Raw genomic sequence first — 20,163 nt, 5'->3', positions numbered from 1 at the left:
ATGAGACAAAAAAAAAGCCACAAAGATCAATTTGTCCAGACTACTGCTACCATACAAAGGAACAAGGAACCATTTTTAAGGAAGAAACGACAGAAAATTACACCCAAAACACCTGCTACAAGCAGCTGTCAGACCATGACCCCACCAACCCTAAATAGGGGGATTGGCTGAAGAAGCCCACGCCTCAAGGACAATAGCACAAACCTGAGTGTGCCAAGATGAGGTCTGTGTCCCTACCAACACCCAGCAGCAGTTCAGCAGCAACGCTCAAGGAAAGGCTTGATTTTCGGAGGTCATCCAACATGTCGGCCTTGCCAGTTCCATTAGCTCATACAGACCATTTGCTGTCGGACTGGCCAGGTGACAAGGGTGTAAAATTTCCCTTCCTCCCAGAGACAGACATACCCTGTCCCTTATTGGATGGTACTGCTCAGTGCTGCGCAACATTACCTAATCTGGAACTGGCACCACATCTCAGTCACAACACAAGGGAAACAGTCAATGCACAAATTCTACAAAATAATTAACTTTGCCTTGAAATCACTGTGCTGACCACTCATGCAGGACAGATCCCTCAAAACAGGATAAAACTCCTTCCTACTGACAGTTATGGCAATCTGAAGGGCTTCAAGGCCATCGTCTGCTTCACCATCCATCCACCCATTCTTCCATTCATTTTCAGAACCGCTCTTCCAGTACAAGGCTGAGGTGGTCTGATAGTTCTGGAACCATAAGGTGTTAGGCAGGGTACACCCTGGAAGGAAGACTGGTTCAGCATAGGGCAACAGCACACACTCATTCACTCACACATGTGCAGACAACTTAGATTCAGCCATGGATCTGAAACAAGCCTTTAGACTGTGGAAACTGAGAAAACCTTCTTTAAAATAGACCTGAATTCCAACTCCGAGCCCAGGAGCTGTGAAGCTCCAATGTTCCCTGCACCAGTGATAGAAAAAACTGTTTGGCTGAAGAGAGAACCTGGCCTGACTGAGGGGATGGTGCTGCTAATCCACATCCACTTACGGAACTAATCTGAACCCTGAAGCATGAAAGATGGTAATGTATTCAGAAGCATTTAATATCATATTCATTAAATGTTTTAGCAGAATAATGAAGGATAAATGTGTCTGACTTTTGCATAAAGACACCTTTTTAAAGATGGGTCCAAAACACCTTATCAAATCCATTTATATGAAAATCATCATCATACTGCCATTAATTAAAGTTCTCTACTGAACTTTCACTAGGCAATTTAACCCATTGACATCAAAGTGCCTGTTTTTACCATTCCTGTCTTCCTGGGGACTTGTGAAAAGCTTACTTTTATTTACCTGATGCTTTTCTACAAAACAATTTACAAAGGTTTGTACACAGCCCAAGAACACACAATACTCCTTATGGAACTCTAATGGACCAACAAGTCAAAAGGAGGCACACAAGTAAGTCACATGCAGATAAGTGGCAGGCTGATCAAAAGCCAAACCCAACTGAAGAAAAGCATCATATAGAGTTATGGTAAACCAATATTATATCAGGCCAAATTAATAAGCAAGATTTCCCACACTTGATTTTCTGGTACATCTGCAGAGATTAAATGAGGCTCTCCCTAATCCAGTATATGGAAACTGTTGGAGAAAGCATATTTTTACAAAAAAATCAAGCCAAAGGTGACACCATCACTCACATCTAATACCAAGGAGGAGCTGAACTCGGCTTTTTCTGATCTTACAAATTAAACCAACACAATACCCTGGGAAACTGGCACATCAGGTTTGCAAACAGGATGAGACAGGCTGAGAAGGGTCCTCTAATAGACCGGATAGGCCTGTGAGAAACTATTAAAAATATGCTTTGGGACAGCTGGTGCATAGTGGTTAAAGCTGTTGTCTTTGAACCCAAAAGTTGCAGGTTTGAATCTCACCTCCTGTTTGTAGCAACTGCGTCTTGAGCAAGGTACTTTACATTGCTCCAGCTGTATAAAATGGATAAAATAAGTGTACATTGCTTTAGAGTTTGTAAAAGCTCGTTGGCTAAATAAACAAATGTAAATGGGAACGGTCTACATTCAGGTAGGGTCTGAAAACTCACCTTCTTCTGACTCACTTCGCCCATGATCTCTAAAGCTCATGATCATGGTGTCAATGTTCATGCACCATAACTTTATGATCATACCCAGGCAGATAAGCCCTTACACAACCGCTACTATTGTATGTAAATGTTTGTGCACCTTTTTAAAAATAAAAAAAAAAAAAACCAAAATGTAGGAAGAAGGTGATCAGGATTAGTCTATCCTGTGTGTGCACCGACTCGTGCGATGAACATTACTTGGGAAAACTGCCATTGTACAAGAATCACATCATCTCTGCAACTACGTCTCTCACGTAAAGCACAAATACAAGTTGTATTTAAGAGAGGTACGTCGCTTTGGAGAAAAGGCGCGTCTGCTAAGAAATAGTTGGAAACGTGACGCTCGTGCGACTGATCACAGACACTCGTCCCCACGAGCAGCTCCTTCATTGTTTGAAAGCAGCGCGAGGAGCAGCCGGGCGGCTAACGTACGAAGCTAAGCGCTAACAGAACAGACAGGTTGTGACCGACCGACCACCCGCACGCCGCACACTTCCCATAAAATTCTTGTAGTGCCTTTAAAAAAAAAAATCCCTGAATTGGTCTTCCGGCATTTGCAACTTGAGCAGAAAAAGAGAGTCAGCAGTCCTGATCATTGACGATCTCCGTTATGTCAGCGTCTTTCTCTCTCTGCCTACAACACCCCTGTGTATCTCAGAATTCAGATATTATTAAAACAACAAGGTCATGTACAGATTTATACAGCCAAACGCGAGTTGCACAAAAAGTCGACGGAGTTGAGTTATATTTAATTCGTTTTTACTCACACTGGGACTGGCTACCAGGCTTCACGCGAACAGCTAAGAGTACTAGTACGTGCCAACAACATCTTCACAGCTACATACCGCACAGCTAAATGCTCAAATTGATGTGTTTTCGGAAAAGTTACAGCCGCGAGGTACCGTCTTCGAAGACAGAAGGCCACGAGCTGCTCGCATAGTTAACTAGTCCATGTTTTTTACCTGGTAACTGCGGTCCTCGTTGAAACGGGAGAACCTGTCAGCCATTTTCCTACTGCAGCTTCTTTCCTCTCCTGCAGCGCCGGAGCTTCCCTTAACACCTCGGAGACGCCCACTACAAAGAGCGACCAATCGCGGTGTCCGGGACGTCTTGATTGATGGGCATATTAACCAATCGCCGAATACGTCAGAATCACGCCCTGGTTTACTTTCGGTCTTTAACAACAAATACGGGACCAGCCCAGGTCTGAGACTGCTCTGAATTAAACAGTGTTAAGCAAACGGTTTCAGCGTCCCTACATCTCTCCAAATTCATCTGAATGTCTTCAACAATGTACTTTATGTCCCTTTAATCAATCATAAGGATTATATTGTTACTGTCCGGATTTTCCCTTCTATATCAATATTTTAAAATACGTCATTACTTGTTTATTATTGTTTAGGTCACTGTGCCAATATGTCAACATTTTGCAAAACCTTTTGTTTCTTACTCGATCATCGAAGATAAGCATCAAAAATGCATTTAAAAATAAAAAGAAAAAACACAGGTGAGAATATTTTACGTTTATGAGGAATTGCTTTTATACATGTGGCCGCCTTATACATGTACCTTCGGGTTGCTAAACCATGTACTTCCTGTGTCAAGTCATTGCTTGGAGTTTGTCTGCGTTAGACTGCAGCGCTCGGTGCCCCCTCGTGGCCACCCCGTGAAATGCACTAAAGATATGGAAGATCCCCATGAGAAATGATCAATTTTGGTCCAATTTATTATTATTATTAGTAGTAGTAGTAGTAATATATCAGAATCTTACTGCAAGAAGCCATCTATAACTGCTTAATGTCTCACCTTCGTACCTGCTGAAATATTTTAATAACACTACTCGTTGGGAAGAATGAATACAACTAGTATGTGCTGTTTTTTTTAGTTAAGGTACAATAAATGCTGTCTATGTGCTCACCTTCGTACGCGAGCAAGAAAATACATGTGAATGAGTAACATTTTGATTCCACAACTATGTTGCGGGATCCTGACCCGTGCTGCTGTCTCCATTTTAAAAGCTGGTTATAAGACTGCTGATGATAATAATAATAATAATAATAATAATAATAATGTATATCACAGATTTACACAGGTTGAAAAGGTGTCTTGTATGCCAAGGTAATGAACAGCACATTGGCACGTACACTATACACCTTTAAAAAACTGCTGCTGTAATGTTGAGGAAGATGCTGCGCGTTCACTGCTTTGGTTGAATAAAAAAGCAAAGTGGAAAAAAAATTCTGACGTGTATTCTGCTGAAAGCAAAGATTAAATTCACCTTCTGTCTTCACTTCGCAGCACCTACCTTCGTTCACCTACATCTTATTTATTGTGTTCATTGTGTCTCCGGAATTATATTTATCAGCCTGTTCCGCACTCTAAAGCAAGAGACAGATAACGTTTATCTTTGACTCTATAACCTTAAAATATCGCCTCAGCCATGAATTCTTATCCATCCAAGAGTTTCCTCGCGCGTCTCGCGGTCCCATTCGAATGACGCACGTGGCCTGAAAAGGGCGCGTTTCACGTGAAACCGTTAGAAATTGGAAACAAATCCTATGACTAACCTTCAAAACCCATTTTACCGCTGGACTGTTTTTCTTTTTTCTTTTTCCTCCTCACTCTCAGCAAGTGTTATCTGGTATTTTATTATAAATTATCGTCTTAAATTAAATTTAGGCTATTTGTGCTGTTCTGTTGAATTTAAATGCCCTACCTACCTCTGCTGGGGTTGGGACAGGTAAACTATTCCACAGTTCCACTAACTGGAGAGTTGACCTATATTCCCTGGAACTTTTTTTGGTACAGGTACGCACCTTAGGTGGATGCAGTATTTTTTACTCGGGTAACGCTATGGAGCTGATCGCACAGAGCCGGGTTAGTGAACTCGACTCGCTTTCGCTTTCACTGCCGCGCGCGCCGCGGGGCCATGTTGAGTGGGGGGTGAGCGACACTCCGCACTCGGCTCCACACACGTCGGCATCTTTGCTTCTCCGCTGAGCGTCTCGCGGAAGATACGGTAAAAAACCAGGTATACCTTTTTTTTTTATTGAAAACGACGAGGAGGCAGTAAGAGTGAAGACACCGAGCGGTTTGCCGCAGTGTCTGTTACTGTGTCGGCGTCGCGAAATGGCGGCGATACCAACCGGAAGTTGGACTTTAAGCCATTGTTTATCGCGCGCTCAGAGCGCTCGGCGTAACTTAATGCCCCGCGTTTGAATCAGTGTCGTCTGTAGTTTGGTGTGAATGATGGAAAGTCGAACAGTTACAGTGGGAGAGAAACGTGGAATTTTGTTCATTGCAACGGAGCTGACAGAAAAACAACGCTTTAAAACGTACTTTTAAACACCTTAGATTTGGGTTTGGACAGAGAGAGTGTGGACAATATGTCACACATGATGTCAAGCGAACACAGGTGTCTATAAAATTGTGTCTGGCTGGAATGTTTTTAATTTGTTATTCCGTCTGTTTTTTTTCTTTTTTTCTACTGTTTGCTCGATTTTAAGAATTAACCACATCTAGGGGGTGTGGCAGGTATACTGCTAAAATGGGTCCCTAATACTTTTCTGAGGGGCCTCAGAGTTGGTTTTTGAAACACCCACAAGGAAAGAAATATATTTTCAAAAATATTTCTCAAAGTCTATGGAAATAAAGAATAACATGCATTTATTTTAGTGAGTAACAAGCACATAGTGCTGAATGGCAGCAACGGAGACAAAAACCAGACAGAGGAACTACAAGTACATACATAAGACAAGGGGGGGAAAGTACAGTATTTCACAGGTGTGGTCGTGTTGCACAGTATGAGAAGTTTCAAAAGGGTGTCCAGATGTTCCAAAATTCAGGTGCAATTATGCAAATCAAAATTTCAGGAGGAATAAGGTTAATCACTTTGGTGGTCCACACATCTACAGAGGGAACTTCTGATGTGGACCAAAGCATTAAATGTGTTTCTTCTTAAGGATGTAAGAATCGTCAGTCTGTTTTTCATATTTTCATCATAAGAGAATTCATATTGTGGTTTACTAAGAATATGTAGGGGGCCAAATCAGACTTCTTATTACAGGCTCTTTAAATAGTTGAGAGGTGCAGAGAGGGAAGACTTTAGCATATATAGCAAACTGCTCATGATTACTGAAATCAGTATTTAATTCGGAGGTCAAACCTCTGGATCTGCTCTGGAACACACACACACACACACACACATTTTCAGAACCGCTTGTCCCTTACGGGGTCACGGAGCCCACCCGGCAACACAGGGCGTAAGGCCGGAGGGGGAAGGGGACGCACCCAGGACGGGACGCCAGTCCGCCGCAAGGCACCCCAAGCGGGACTTGAACCCCAGACCCACCGGAGAGCAGGACTGCGGTCCAACCCACTGCGCCACCGCACCCCCCTGCTCTGGAACGTGAGCTGGTTTTCCTTTAAACTACAGTAATACCTGGCCCTACATCGTTTTGTGTTGCGTCGATTTCAACTTTATGTTGGTTTTTTGTTAAATATATATGGGAAAAATACAATTCGTCTTCAGTCGCTGACGCAACTTTATGTTGATCAGCCGAAAATATTAAAAATTGTTAAAAACTTAAAAATCACTTAAAAACAATAGAAAGTGTAAGATCAAATAAAAATAAGCATTAAAATATATAAAATAATATATTGTAATCTATAAAATCGATTAAAAGCTTAAAAATAAAAAAAAAATACTGTCTTATTTACCTGCCATTTTTTGGCATTTTTTTTGTTTTTTCTTTACTTTAGCATTAATTGAAGTGTATACACTTAAGGGGAACGCTTATTAGGGGTTTATAGGGGGGTCTAAATTGGTTTTTAGGGGTTATTTCGTTTTCCGTCATTTCTTGACTTAAGTCGCACCCTTTGGAACCAATTAACGACGTAGGGCGAGGTATTACTGTAGGGTCGTACTTAACAGTTCACTTTTTGTAGACCTGCTGTAAGATATATATTTTAATTCTAGCAATGATAGTAGATAGAAATAATTTCACAGATGGTCAAAACTCATCACCATTTGATCTGCAGCCAAATATGATATATCCAAAACCCCTAGGGAAAACTAGTTCTAGAGCCCAATTTATATAAATGTCATTTAAAAATCAATATTTTCCACTTTTTTCAAGTTTTTTTTTTTTTAACCCTAGCACCCGATGTTACCAGACACCGTGTACAACTGAGCTACCATTTCCCTTTTAAAAGTTAGCGCTAGCTTAAACAGTATTCCAATTTAAAACACTCAAAATAATACATGTAAAACACCTACTATAATGTAATGATTTTTGGTCGTTCGTCTATAGTAGAACAGAGTGAAAGAGAAGTGGGGCAGAAGAGCATCAGTGTTAGGTCACACCTTTCAAATGAAATCAGTATTTCATATTATTTGAGTTTGTGGTTCAAAATGAAAGTGTAAACCAAGAGCATAACATTTCCTGTTCCTAACTGCAGTGGTGCCATGTTTTAATATGAAAATGATAGCGCAACTGTAAATTAAAAGGCTGCAACTTCAAATCATACCATGTCTTCATAACTTTGGAGAAAGGCACTTAGCCTGTTGTTTTTCAATGAAATATCAAATTGTATAAATTGGTACTGCTGTGACTGGCTTTGGGTAGGGGAGTTAGCTGAGAAACAATGCAAAAATACTGGGATCCATGCTGTATAAAGGTGATTCTGGGCCCTGCTCAATATGGTTTTCAGCCTTAAGGGGGATAACAGAGCAATGGGTCAAGAAACAAAGCAGAATGACTGACCTTTTACTCTAACTCTTTATGTAGCTTCTCAACAAATAGGTGCTCATCTGTTTTGAATTTCTTTTGGTACTTCTCTGTGATACTTTGCTTCTCTCACTGCCCAACAATTAATCCAGACGTTGCCTGAGAGATGGAGACATTAAGGAGGCTTCAACACCCACGGCTTGGCAGTAACGCCCACAGGAATGGCCCCCAAATGGTCTGGAGACCCAGGCAGGGGGTGGGGGGTCATTAAAGCACCGCAGCAGAGACAGATTGGTTTGCGTTGAGACCTGAGGAATGTAATCATGCTTGATTTGGAATGGGTGACTCAGTGGTTGGCAGTTTCTATGAGTCACTGTACATCCAAGTTCCTTTCGCTGGTAGCCTTTTCTCATGCAAGTGTTCTTTTGTTGGTTTGGCCTTTGTGGAGTCCTGTTTGCCGAGGTCCTCTTGCCAACCCTATCTGTGGGCACATTATTCAATCCTCAAATGTATTCCTCTTTCTGAGAACAAGATTGTCTCCAAGTTCCTTTGTGCTACATTTTCTGTTTGTCCATATTCAAAGCCTTGTTAAAGACTCACCCAAACATTCTTATTCTATAGCTTTGCATATCTCTTCACTGACGCATTAGTTTGAGATTGTCCTCGCACACGTAAACTCACATTTTGCTTCTTCTGCTGCTGTAGAATGCAATAAAACCACAAAATGCTCTGCTCTAGACCTGCATCTACTTGTGTTACAGTATGCTGTTGTGTGTCTGATAAAGCAATTGTTAGTCAAGGTAGACTTATGATTTGGAAACTTCTGCAGTATAATCAAACTTCACTGAAGTTTCTTTCACTGAAATTTCATTTGAATGGTATGCAAGCATACGTCTGCATACACATCAAAGAGTCTTTTGCACAGTGCTAGTCACTGCATGCTTATAAAGGGATTTTCCTACTGTTTTTGGTTTAAGCGGGGATAGGAGGCGGAGTGGGAGGAGCCAGCTTCCGTGAAAAATGTGCTTACAAATATTAAACTGTACAATATTTACAGTAATTAGAGAATCTAGCAATTAAAGGCAAAGACTTCTAACCTGAAAGTTGCTGGCTCAGATCTTAAGAGGAATACTACCTTTAAAGAACAGAACTGAAATTACTCCAATAAAGTATCCAGTTGTACAAGTAGGTAAAACAGAACAAAAGCAACAGCTAAGCAACTAGATACTGATGGCAACCATGTTAGTGTAGTGAAAATGGGCAGTTTTCTTGCGCATGAAGATATTTAAAGATCCATCCATCCATTCATCATCTTTAAGTACTTGTCCATTGCAGAGACGCGGTGGCTTAGAGCGTGTCTTGGATCATGTAGCAGTGAGGTAGGGTAGATCCTGGATAGGATGCCTGTTCATTCCATGGTAAAGCTATTGGAGTTTAAATGAGTTTTACTGCTGCCTTGAATATACCTAAAATTTCTTAAATGGCTTGGGGTCCAACTTGGGCGGAGGCAATATCGGTTAGAATTTGAGGAGAGGATCCCAACTGAGTGACATTGCTCCAACTCAGCAGGACTCTTTGTAGTGTCAGATCGCAAAATTAACACACTTTTCAGACTCTTGTATGATATCTTGTGTTGAAGTTCTGAGAGGAAAAAGAGGAACTGTGAAAAAGGAAGCGAAAAATCCCATAGAATCAAACAAACAAAGTCATCTTGTCACACTTCACAGAAAGTGACCTTCTAAACTGTAGAAATCAGCCCCAGTTATGAGATAATAAGCTGCACATTCAGTCTAACCTTTGGTCACCCTCTGCGGGTCTCTGTTCACACGTTGCACGCAATGCATGATTTTTTTTCCAGACATATTAATGCTGCAGTTGTACCCAGTGCAAAGCGCAGAAGCGTTCAGCTTCTTGAACAGTTTTATATATTATCTAAAGCCTCGCTGATGTAATTCCTTGAACGATTTAAGGTGATTCTGTAGTGGGGAGGATTACAATTAGGTGGCTATTTGCTTTCCAGCAGGGTGGTGCAAGAGGCCAAGTGTATGTGAGGGAGAGAGAGAGAGAGTCAGTGTGTGTGTGTGTGTGTGTTAGCTGTACTGCAGGGAGCGGGGGTGGGGTTGCTGGGAAGTGGAGATGGCCTTCCTGTAAACTACCACGTACCAATCAGAGCGCTTCTTTGCTCTTAGCCGGGCTGGCTGAGGGCCAACCGGATCAGCAGATACGGAAACCAAGAGCAGAGAGGCGAAGAGCGAGCACGAGCGAGAGCAGCGTAACGAAGCAGAACACCGTCTCCGCTCGTGTCAAGGGAAGCCGTCAAGGAGTAAACACCAGAAGAAGCGTCCTGCTGCGAGGACTTTCTTCTTCCCGGTGACAAAGTAGGTCTGCAATCAGCCGCCCCCGTGGGCACAGAGGGGGACCGGGTTGATTTTGAAGGAGAAACGTGCGCTCTGCTCTTGACACGGAAGGAAGTGACAGGCAGGAGAGAAACGTTGCTGTGCCGCTAAGGCAGGCGTGATGTATGTGCACGCAGGAGGAGCAGAGGCCAGAGAAAGGCGGCTTAACTTTAAGAAACCCCTGGAGAGCGGTTCCATTAAGAACAGAAGTAAACTCCCATTAAGGACTTTAGAAGGCATGAGTGAAGTGGAGGGAAAAAAGTTATAAAAAGCAATTGACATGTAACTGGAGAAGTAATATCTGCATGGGTTTTCTTTTTTGTTTTTTTTTTTTTTTTTAAATAGATGCTGAACATCACTTTAAGGTGTCGCTCCAGGAGCAAATGCAGGAGCCTGCTCTGGCATATGCCTGTAATTTGAAAGCATAGCTGGTTTTAAATGGTGAAATTTTTTTTTTTTTTTTTTTGGAGGCTCTGCTGAGGTTTTTGGATGTTCCAGGTAGGGCAGGGAAGCAGATGCCCTGCAACGTTTGCTCTGCTTCGCTGTGTGGGGCAATTTGGATCAATTTGGCTCTTTGCTAGCAGGTTGCTGGGGTTTGCTGGAAGAGCTAGGTAGTTTGAAGCGTTGTTCTTTCGCTCCAGATGAACGATGGACAGGGCGTGCGAGTTGGTCCGTTGACTGCCAGACAGAAGATGGGCGTTTGTACTCACCAGGTTTCGTCTGTTACCGTCAGGAGGGTGTGATCGATCTTGATTTTAGTGACCGCTTGGCACCTCGGGCTGGGTGAGCAAGGTGGAGGAACGTTAGTTAACTGCACACTCTATGCACTCATTTCTGGACCACAATTGCATGCGAGATGCTGCGATAAGCAGCCCTGCCTTTGAAGAGCCGAAGATGGGTGGTGACATCTGTAGAGTGCACTTTCTCTTTCCAGCTGAGATGTATGGAGTCCACAACTGCATAATGGCCCTCATAAATGTCACATAACGCATACAGTCATCTGTGATCATCTTATCTTAGGTGCTTGGTAATTACATTCTTGGTGTTAGTTCAAAGTTAGTTGTAGGACTCCTAGACACCGTGGTTTAACAGAGTAATATACTTTTTCGTACTGCGTATAATACATCCTCATGAGATTGCCATTAGCAGAGTTTGAGTCCGCTGCCGTAGGATTCGCACTAGACATCAGAAGGTCAAAAGACTATGAAATACTCGAGCTTCGGAAACTTAAGGAATTTAAAAAAAAAAAAAAAAAAAAAAAAGTTTAGTTTCGAAATCCTTATTTTCACGTTGGATTTAATGTAGATATGACGATTTGTGCTGTAAAACTGCAGTAGTACTTGCAAACACATTTGGTAATTGTATTTGTCTCGTTAATTCCGCTTATTAATTCCATATTGAGGCGTTGTAGTCTCTACGCTGGAGAAACGAGAATTCTCCGGGTTTGCTTTCGTTATGTTGACAATCCCTTCTTTCGCTATACATTTCCATTCATCATTTCTTTTGGCTCATGCCTCTCGCCGAAGACATTTACAGTGTGGAGTTGGGTGCACTTATTTGCTCATTTATACGACTGGTTAACGGTTTTTTTTTTTTTTTTAACTGGAATTTCACTTTTACGAGGTACCTTGCTCAAGGCTGCTACAGGTGGTGAGATTTTAACTTTCAACTGTTGAGTCCAAGGGCAGCAGCGCTGGCCGTTACTCTACCTGCTACCTCCTACAGACAGAAGAAGATTGATGTTTTTTTTTTTTTCCCCCCTAGGCATGAACTCACTACATCCTCACGTAGTGTTGTACTTCTCCATTATTGTCCCAGCTTCCACCTGTCTCAATGGCAATAAGGGAGCCCACCTGTGCTGAAAGAGGGCTGCTTTGTGTGCTCTTCAAACTCACGGGTCTCCCTCCCATCACACACTTCCTCATTCCTCGGCCCCCTGCGAAGCTAAGTGATTAGACGATGCCTTCGTGTCACACGTCCTCCCGTCGCAGCGAGTTGTCCCTTGTTAGAAGCCGCAGAGACGACGCGGAAGACATAAAGGCCTAATTGTCTTTTGTTGCAGCGATGAGCGTGTGGCGTATACATTTCTGAGCAGGTGCGACTTTAGATGGGAGCGGGTTGCTGCAGCAAGTCAACAGTTTGTTGTTATTAATTACTGCCGGCATCACCGTGAAGATCTGTGATAGTGTGAAGTTCCACTGTGCCCGCGAAATAGCAGGTGGAGGCTCAAGTTGGCTTGCAGTCGCATCCTTGTGGTTTGCAGGAGCAGATGTGTCCCTGCGAAAAGTGCACGGTCGTCACATTCGGTATTGATGGCTGCTATATGAAAACAATAACGCGCTGTGTTGCGCTATTGGCTTTGCAATTAACACACGAATATAGAGTTTCAGTTCTTTCTGTCCTCGTCAGAAGCGTTATTACTCACTCAGCAGTCCGAGTTGGATTGTTTTACAGTGGTGATCTCATCACCCCCTTAGGGAACTGATGCTTGCTGATTCAGACTTGCTGAATTTTAGTCTTCAACCCCATCCTCTACTCTTCAGACCAGAGTGCAGCAGAGCAGCAGGGATGGCTGTCCGCAACAGGCCCCTGAATTCCACCATGCCCTTCACCGTGGGCCACCGCAAGGAGCCGTTCGCCAAAGGCTCAAACCTGGAGCCAGGGACAGGCGGCAAGGCCAAGGGTTCTGAGGACGACGTCCTGTGCAGCAAGATCCCACACCTAATATGCAAAGTCTGGATGGAAGGCACTGCCAAGTACATGGGCAATGGGCAGTTACACCTGGAGAAGCTTTCCTCCTTCATCGCCCAGGCAGAATGTAAGTAAGGGCAGGGAACTCGTGGGAAGTTTGGGAAGTTTGGGAACAAACAGGGATGCAAAAGATGGATAAAGTATTGATGACCAAGGAACGCGCACAGGGGCCGTAAATATTTTGACCCTTTTGTTCCTACTGACTGTTGAATGGCTCATAAATCTGACTCGTGAATATGAAGGCTCACCCGCCGTGCTTCATCTCTTCTCGTTCAAGAGATGAATGACAGGGCAGCAGTAAGCAGAGAGCTGTGTAGAAGGGTTGGAATAATGTTCCCCTACCACGTTGTAAACATACTGATTCAAATGCACGGTTACACTCTTTTTAGGTGAAGGATCACAGGAGTTTAGCCCCAGTTCCCAGGAACGCCCCTACTTCAGCTCCCCCAACTGTTTCACCACCAGGTCTGATGCTTTCCCTCCATTTTCACTTTCTAAGCAGATTATTTAAATTCATAATTGCATTTGTACCACGTAATATGGTTGTCTCACCAGCGAGCGGGTGATGTGGTAATATGTACTTCACAGGTATCCTACAGAACACAACAATGTGGTCTGGAGAGACTCCTTCACCGAGCGCCTGGGTAGTCAGTTTCACCGCTCCCCGAGGAAGCACAGAAGACAGCGACGGAGGAAGCAGAAGGTGAAGAAGAGGTCCAGAGAGAGACCCAGGAGACTTCTGGGGTTGCCGGAGCAGGAGAGTAGCAGCCCTTTGCAGCTGACGCAGGTGACCGAGACAGGCGCCGTCACTTATGGTCCCTTCAGACATTCAGCCACTTCTCGCTTCATAGTTGAAAAATGATAAATCAGTGCAAGAGCTTGTAGATACTTGTAGCACAAGCACTCATGGATGATTACTAAGAGTAGCAACTGATCTTTACCAATAACATCTCGTCTCCGAGGCCCTAAATGTTCTGATGCCATTTCCTCATCGTTCTACTTTCTTGTCTTTGATGTTCTCCAAACCAGAAGACGACACTAGGATGGATCGGGAACATTAGCGGCTGCAGCAGCAGCTCCAGTGTCGTCTACAGCAGCGGCGGTGGCGGCCATACCTTGGGGGTGCAAGAGACGGAGCAGCCTGATTGGCGGGTGCCAGATTTGGTGGAGCCATCATATCCCCCCCTTTCCGTTCTCCAGTTAGTTTCTTCATCCTCCACCCAACCTTGGGGGTCTGTGAGCTGCGGCGCCCTGCCTGGGCTCTCCTACTGCAGCCAGGAGAGTGGCTCCGTGTCGGATTCAGACTTCGACTGCACCCTGGCCCTCCAGGGACTGCGCGGAAGCGTGAGCCAGGAAGACCGCTGCTTTGCCCCATCCTTCTTCAAGGAGGTGGAGAGGGATGCCAGGGGAGATGGGAAGATTACAGGAGACAACACGAACAGCAACGAGGGCCTGCTTTTCCATTCCGAGGAGGTAAGAGTCAAATACAGAAGTCGCTGTGGATCGTTATCCAGATCTGGTGAAAGAGCTCAGACTTTGTGTCACTTACCTCACCTCAGATCTCGTGCTAATCCGTTGAACCCTTTTGTGTCCGACCTTGGCCCACTAGGCACCTACAAATAATAACGAAAGGAGTTATAACGTTCAACTTTGACCTCCTGTAAATTTGTGTCCCGTTTCCTGCCTTTCAGAAACTTCAGCCCAATGATTATGAGTACCGGGAGGGAAAAGACTACTCCCTGCTGAACTCGATTCAGAATGGCGCTTACGGTGATGTTTACCGTGTGCAGGACATGAAGACCAGCTTTCAGTGCGCTGCCAAAAAGGTAAGGCGTTGCCCCGGTAACCCTGGGTGCGTTCCTGGTGTCCGAAGTGGCCACCTGTTGACTCACGGCACTCTGCTCCTCCAGGTACCCCTGGACCGCTTCCGAGGCGAAGAGGTGGGCACGTGGAGTGTCCTCAATTCCCGCCGTGTCGTGGAGCTCTTCGGGGCCGTCCGGGAAGGCCCGTTTGTCATCTTCTTCATGGCCCTCAAGTCAGGTGAGCCCTATTATCCCACACCACCCACTGACACCCTTTCACTGATATAAATGCCTTCCTAGACTCATTTCAGAGCCCTGTGTCTGTAGACTGGGATTCCAGTGAGCAGATTAGGGTTGCTACCCAGCAAGGACCTTTCACAAAGCCTGCTGTCACACAGCGATTAAAAGCCATTCCAAGCCAATGAGTCACTCCCATTGAGCAATGAATGACCTAAAAATAGCACATATTTGTTTTCTTGGGTCATTCTTTTGCCAGATCTACTGAGATTGCATCAACTGTGTGGGGGCAGGGCAGCACAGACTCCATGCAATGGGATAAGAGGAGATGGAGGGATTTTCAGTTTTTGGCTTCTCCCCACATCCAGGTTCCGTGGGTAAGCTGCTGAAAGAGAGAGGGCGCCTTCCGGAGGACCTCGCCCTCCACTACCACCGCCAGGTCCTGGAGGCAATCGAGGACCTGCAGCGAAAGCGAGTCCTGCACTTGGACATTAAGGGTAAGTCAGTGAATTACTGAAGAATTCAAAGGTGCCAACAGGTACATCTCTGCACATCATGCAGGTGAAGTGAGAGCCATGCTGTGTGGTATGTCCTTATGGTATACTTAACATAAGATGTGCAGTTTTGCAAACTGGATGCTGCCAAAGGCACCGGTAGCAGATTAAGCTACACAGAGGAACTTGATTCAGCCTCTTCAAAAGCCATTTTGTCAGAAGGAGAGTAGCTCAGATTTAGCCTTAACAATAGTCTTTTATTCAGAGTACTTGCCAAATATATTGAGCAGTATATAAGAGTGGCCTCAAAATATTGTACGTCTCTGCAGCGGACAATGTCCTGTTATCAGAAGACGGCAGGGACACCTACCTCTGTGACTTTGGCCACTCGGTGAGACTGGACACAAAAGGACGGGGCACCGGAGTCTCATCAGGTGACTAGAAACAAACCTCAAGTTATTCTTCGTTTTTCCGTACCGAGACATCAAATTGTGTTCGATCCAACAGCATTTATGAACAAAATACTCCAATGGGTCTGTGAAAAGCAAACATTTATTAATCACGGCGCAAACAGACAAACCGTACAGGACCTGTACGGGAATTATTATAATGGAGTAAAACTACGGCAGTGATGCATTTTAGAAAGATTGCAGGTGTGATTAAAAAGGAAGCATTTTTAATTTACTGGGCTATCAGTGTAATAATGATTTGTCACAACAATCAATTGATATGTAAGTGAATGTCAAAAGAGTGTGTTTTGAGAGTTAAGCATGAGCTTTTACATACACGCACCCTGCTCCGGTTACCGTGTCTTTAAAAAAATAAATAAGGTTCACTGTAACCCTGTGTTTGCCTTCGCCACAGGGGAGGACTTTCCAGGGACCGAGAGCCACATGGCCCCTGAGGTGGCCAAGGGGGAAGACCTCGGCACCAAGGCGGACGTGTGGAGCAGCTGCTGCATGCTGCTGCACATGCTCAACGGCTGCCCGCCCTGGACCCGCTACTACTCCCACCCTCTCTTCCTCACGGTGAGTATGACACGGGGTGGGGGCTGCCGTGGACCAGGCGTTGGCGTTGTAGCCGTTGCTTTTGGGCATAGCTGGCAGGTGGGAGACTGTGCCACAAGTCTGAGCAGTCCGATATGCCGCGTCGCCTTCTCCGACATGCCGTAGCCGACGGAGGTGTGATCCATTGGATCCTTTTCCCGATCGCAGATTGCCAACAAACCCCCACCTGTAGGAGAAATCCCACACAGCTGTTCGCCCCGCACTGCTGAGGTCATCAAGGCGGGGCTCGTCAAGGACCCGGAGAAAAGGGCCTCTGCCAAAGAACTGAGGGAGAAGGTGTCAAGAGCTCTTCAAGAAGGTGGGACAGTGTTTACCATGCTTTCCCAACAGTACCATGTCGTTAAAACGGTGAACTCTGCTGATGGAGTCCTTTTGTGAAATTCAACCTGTAAATGAGTTGGAGTAACAAGGCACAGAATAAATTCCACTGTAAAACTGCCTTGACATAAAAATTATATAAAAACATGAATCCTTCACTAAGAGTACACACACACACACACACACACTTTCAGAACCGCTTGTCCCATACGGGGTTGCGGGGAACCGGAGCCTACCCGGTAACACAGGGCGTAGGGCCGGAAGGGGAGGGGACACACCCAGGACAGGACGCCAGTCCATCGCAAGGCACCCCCAGCGGGACTCGAACCCCAGATCCAGTGGAGAGTAGGACTGGGGTCCAACCCACTGCGCCACTGCGCCCCCCGGTCACTAAAAGTAAATATGCAGAATTCCATACCGTGTAAAACACCACATGCTCCTTCTGAGGTTAATCTCATTCTAAAATTACTGTGTTAGAGAAGCGTCAGATTCGAAATGTGAAAATAGAAAAGGGAATCAATGATCTGACAAGCAAAAACTGTTTTTCAGTAAAAACACCAGTTAAGATAAATCAGTAAAACTGTGCAATCAGTCCTAAAACACACACATATCTGTAGGGGGTTAAATTGTAAATTCTAATGAGGCACAAAAAGCAATTTCATTATTCCACATTTGCAGAGATATGACTCATGTAGAGCTTGCTCTAATCCCTTGCCCCTTGTGACCTGGTGTGTGTGCGTGCGTTACGATTTGCAGTTGGCGGACTCACGAGCCCCATCCGCGGAGCCTATCGGGAACCGGCGAGGGCGGAACCGCCCCAGCACTTCGACCCCACCTGCCCTCCGGTGACCTCCGACTCCAGCTCTTCCATAAACGCAGACCTCAAGCAAGTGCCACAGTCTCTGAGCATCTGGAGAGAGGAGGCATGTGAGGATGATGAGGAGGAGGAGGAGGCGGCGGAAGGGGATCGAGGAGAGAGGGAGCGCTCGTCTCAGGGGACACTGGTCGCATTGCAGCCCCGCTCCGGAGTCCACGAAGACAAAACGGCCGAGGACACCTTCAGCGTGTCGGAGCAGGAGCTGCAGAAGCTGGAGAGAGGTGAGTTCGCCCGCAGAGGCAGCAGATGGTACAGCAAAGGGATTTGAGGACTTTTAAGCGCAATCACACCGAAGCAGCCTGGAACAGCTTGCATTTTGGTCCATCGCATGACAGCGTGGTATTTTCCACAGCCGAGTTGCGCCGAAAACATTTAGCAGAATCCAAAAGATGTTGGCTGGGAATGAGATCGTTGGCCACTTATTCATTTCACGATGCCCAATAACCGAGGGTGACGTGCTAGTAGTGGGATCTGGGGATGCGGGTACAGATGACCGTTAGTGACCTTGAAGCATTTGCTTTGTTTATAGACTTCTACCTGAGCAGCTTGTCGCAGCCGTACTCCCCCGAGCTCCAGGAGCGGCTGCTGTCCTGTCTGAGCAGTGACTACAGCTCTCACGTGGAGCCCGGCGACAAGGTGCGTCCACGTGGTCCCACCCAGCCCAGCATGCCGTGGTTTGTCCACGGTGACCCTTCTAAAGGTGTCGTCCATTCCGCTTTCAGGACTTGGGTCGCTGTTCAGTGCACAGCAGCGATGACCTCAGCTCCGGAGTCTTCTCCTACAACAGCCAGGAGGGACTGAGCTTCGGCGTGGACTGGCTGAGTCGCTCCAAACCTCCGACTCCCCGCTGCCTCGAAGGTGAGCCAGCACAGCAGGTTCTTCGCTCGCCGAAACGATTCGCGCCCAAATATTAGTTATACGTAGGTGAGGAGTCTCAGCGTTGAGAACCTGTTTGCGTGCAGAGCTCAAAATGCGTTAGACGTACGAATACGAAGGCAAGTCGAGAAGTGTCCGCAGTACCCTGTTTAATGGAGCACACATTACTGCAGATACTTTGACTTTCCCGTCGTGCATTTTACCGAACGTCTCACGGACGCGAGTTAATGCCAGACGGCGTTTCCCTGGCGCAGGGGTGGACGTGTGGATACAGAACTTTGACGGACGCTGCCTGAAAATCCGAGAGACCCGCAAGGTCAAGGTGGGCCACATCGCCACAGGCATCAGCGAGCAGGTATGGAAGCAGAGCCGTACCCCGCCCCTCCTCACCCACGCGGATCCTGTTAGTGAATCTGGAGTGAGTTAAAGGTGGTTGATCTCACTTTCTCCTGCACCCCTGTCCAGATTTCGGAGAGGGCCTTCAGCCTGGAGACACAGGACGGGCGGTTGGTGTCCCCCGACGAGGAGGTGGGCAACTCAGGCCTCTACCTGCGCTGCACGCACGCTCTCAGCAGCAGTGGCCTCTGGAAGTGGAGGGTCAGGGACGGGGTGCTGGACATGAGGGACTGAGCGCCCTCTCAATGTGACAACACCGCCCCCCCCGCCTTGCGGTCCACCGCCGCTGCATCGAAGACATCTGCGTTCCTTCCATTTACTAAGTGCCCGTAAATATACTCTTTACCACAGCATCTCACAGCCCGTACAAAGACACATCGTATTGTAAGGATCAGCGTGTTGGAAGTGACTGCCAGGCAAGACAGAACAGTCTTTTACACTTGTTGTCCTCATTTGTGATTTATTCCAACCAAGCTACCGTTTCCAATGTGTCCAGCTGTAATCAAGCTGCCGTTGCCAACGTCTGGGGGTGTTTTAAGGTGGGCTGGGGCCATGGAAGAGACAGGGACATGGTTTGTCTTGTATACAGCAAAGTTGACATCATGGGAGAGCAGAGGATCCTTGAGCAAATGTGAAACCAGATGGATTCTGTCCCCTGGTGCCATTTCCTGTTGTCAGCACAAACCGTGACACCTGTCCATATTTTGACCCGTTTTCCTTCCCTACTTTTGCCTCCAGACTGAAACTCTGCTTGAACATGGCACAGAAATACAGGGCATTTAAGGGCTTACTGTTGCCATACGCGCCAAGTGATTCCATTTGTTTCTGTGAGCCAATAAAGAAAGTAAATTCAATTCACAAGTTTGTCTATCCGTGCATTTATTCATATTTCTGGCATAATCTTCAACTTTCCATCCAAAAGCCAGGTGTTGTCCACATGCATTCTTACTGTTGTGATTTCTGTCATTTGTTTGGTGGCAATCGTATATGAGATATCCGGCTAATCCATAAACACAAGGTGGTTGTGACCCCATGGGGAGTCACTGGTGTGAGGCACTGAAATGCAAACCTACGCTTTTGATCCTGTTTC

The 20,163-nt window shown here is 45.7% G+C and overlaps 2 protein-coding genes across 6 annotated transcripts in view; one reads left to right on the top strand and one right to left on the bottom strand.

Annotated features, from left to right (window-relative positions):
- LOC108941757 (G patch domain-containing protein 8-like) overlaps nucleotides 1–4,521 on the bottom strand; it is a 30,435-nt gene extending 25,914 nt beyond the window's left edge. For 2 of the 3 annotated variants that reach the window (XM_018764572.2, XM_018764573.2), the window contains exon 1: nucleotides 4,436–4,521. Coding sequence is in view for 1 of the 3 variants with exons in the window: in XM_018764571.2 (XP_018620087.2) it covers nucleotides 3,093–3,137 (45 nt within the window). In the remaining 2 variants the exon portion in view is untranslated. Of the gene's footprint in view, nucleotides 1–3,092; nucleotides 3,152–4,435 lie in introns of those variants that run through there. The other variant, XM_018764571.2, reaches the window with a different exon arrangement.
- Nucleotides 4,522–4,841: 320 nt separating this feature from the next.
- LOC108941583 (mitogen-activated protein kinase kinase kinase 14-like) lies at nucleotides 4,842–19,902 on the top strand. 3 transcript variants are annotated; one of them, XM_029254376.1, is made up of 16 exons: nucleotides 4,842–5,007; nucleotides 12,799–13,073; nucleotides 13,396–13,471; nucleotides 13,595–13,793; nucleotides 14,036–14,479; nucleotides 14,698–14,832; nucleotides 14,917–15,046; nucleotides 15,414–15,542; nucleotides 15,869–15,973; nucleotides 16,404–16,567; nucleotides 16,754–16,904; nucleotides 17,681–18,022; nucleotides 18,331–18,437; nucleotides 18,524–18,659; nucleotides 18,932–19,032; nucleotides 19,143–19,902. In XM_029254376.1, exons 2-16 carry the CDS (start codon nucleotides 12,824–12,826, stop codon nucleotides 19,305–19,307), a joined length of 2,634 nt encoding a protein of 877 aa, XP_029110209.1. In that variant the 5' UTR covers nucleotides 4,842–5,007; nucleotides 12,799–12,823; the 3' UTR covers nucleotides 19,308–19,902. The 3 variants fall into 3 exon arrangements, with proteins under 3 accessions (XP_029110209.1, XP_029110208.1, XP_018619862.2); XM_029254375.1 differs by lacking the exon at nucleotides 4,842–5,007 and adding an exon at nucleotides 5,021–5,161; XM_018764346.2 differs by lacking the exon at nucleotides 4,842–5,007 and adding an exon at nucleotides 8,842–10,237.
- The last annotated feature ends 261 nt before the right edge of the window (nucleotides 19,903–20,163 follow it).

This window comes from Scleropages formosus, chromosome 8 (assembly GCF_900964775.1).
Source record: "Scleropages formosus chromosome 8, fSclFor1.1, whole genome shotgun sequence".
Taxonomy (NCBI): Eukaryota; Metazoa; Chordata; class Actinopteri; order Osteoglossiformes; family Osteoglossidae; genus Scleropages; species Scleropages formosus.
Note: the sequence above shows the minus strand (reverse complement) of the source record. Positions and strands in the feature narration are given on the sequence as shown.

What these genes read in the sequence shown, in the direction of transcription:
- LOC108941583 (XM_029254376.1), top strand. Translation starts at nt 12,824, where the DNA reads ATGGCTGTCCGCAACAGGCCCCTGAATTCCACCATGCCCTTCACCGTG. An exon ending in CCTGCACTTGGACATTAAGG is followed by an intron (nt 15,543 to 15,868) that starts GTAAGTCAGTGA and finishes ACGTCTCTGCAG; the next exon opens with CGGACAATGTCCTGTTATCA. An exon ending in ACGTGGAGCCCGGCGACAAG is followed by an intron (nt 18,438 to 18,523) that starts GTGCGTCCACGT and finishes TTCCGCTTTCAG; the next exon opens with GACTTGGGTCGCTGTTCAGT.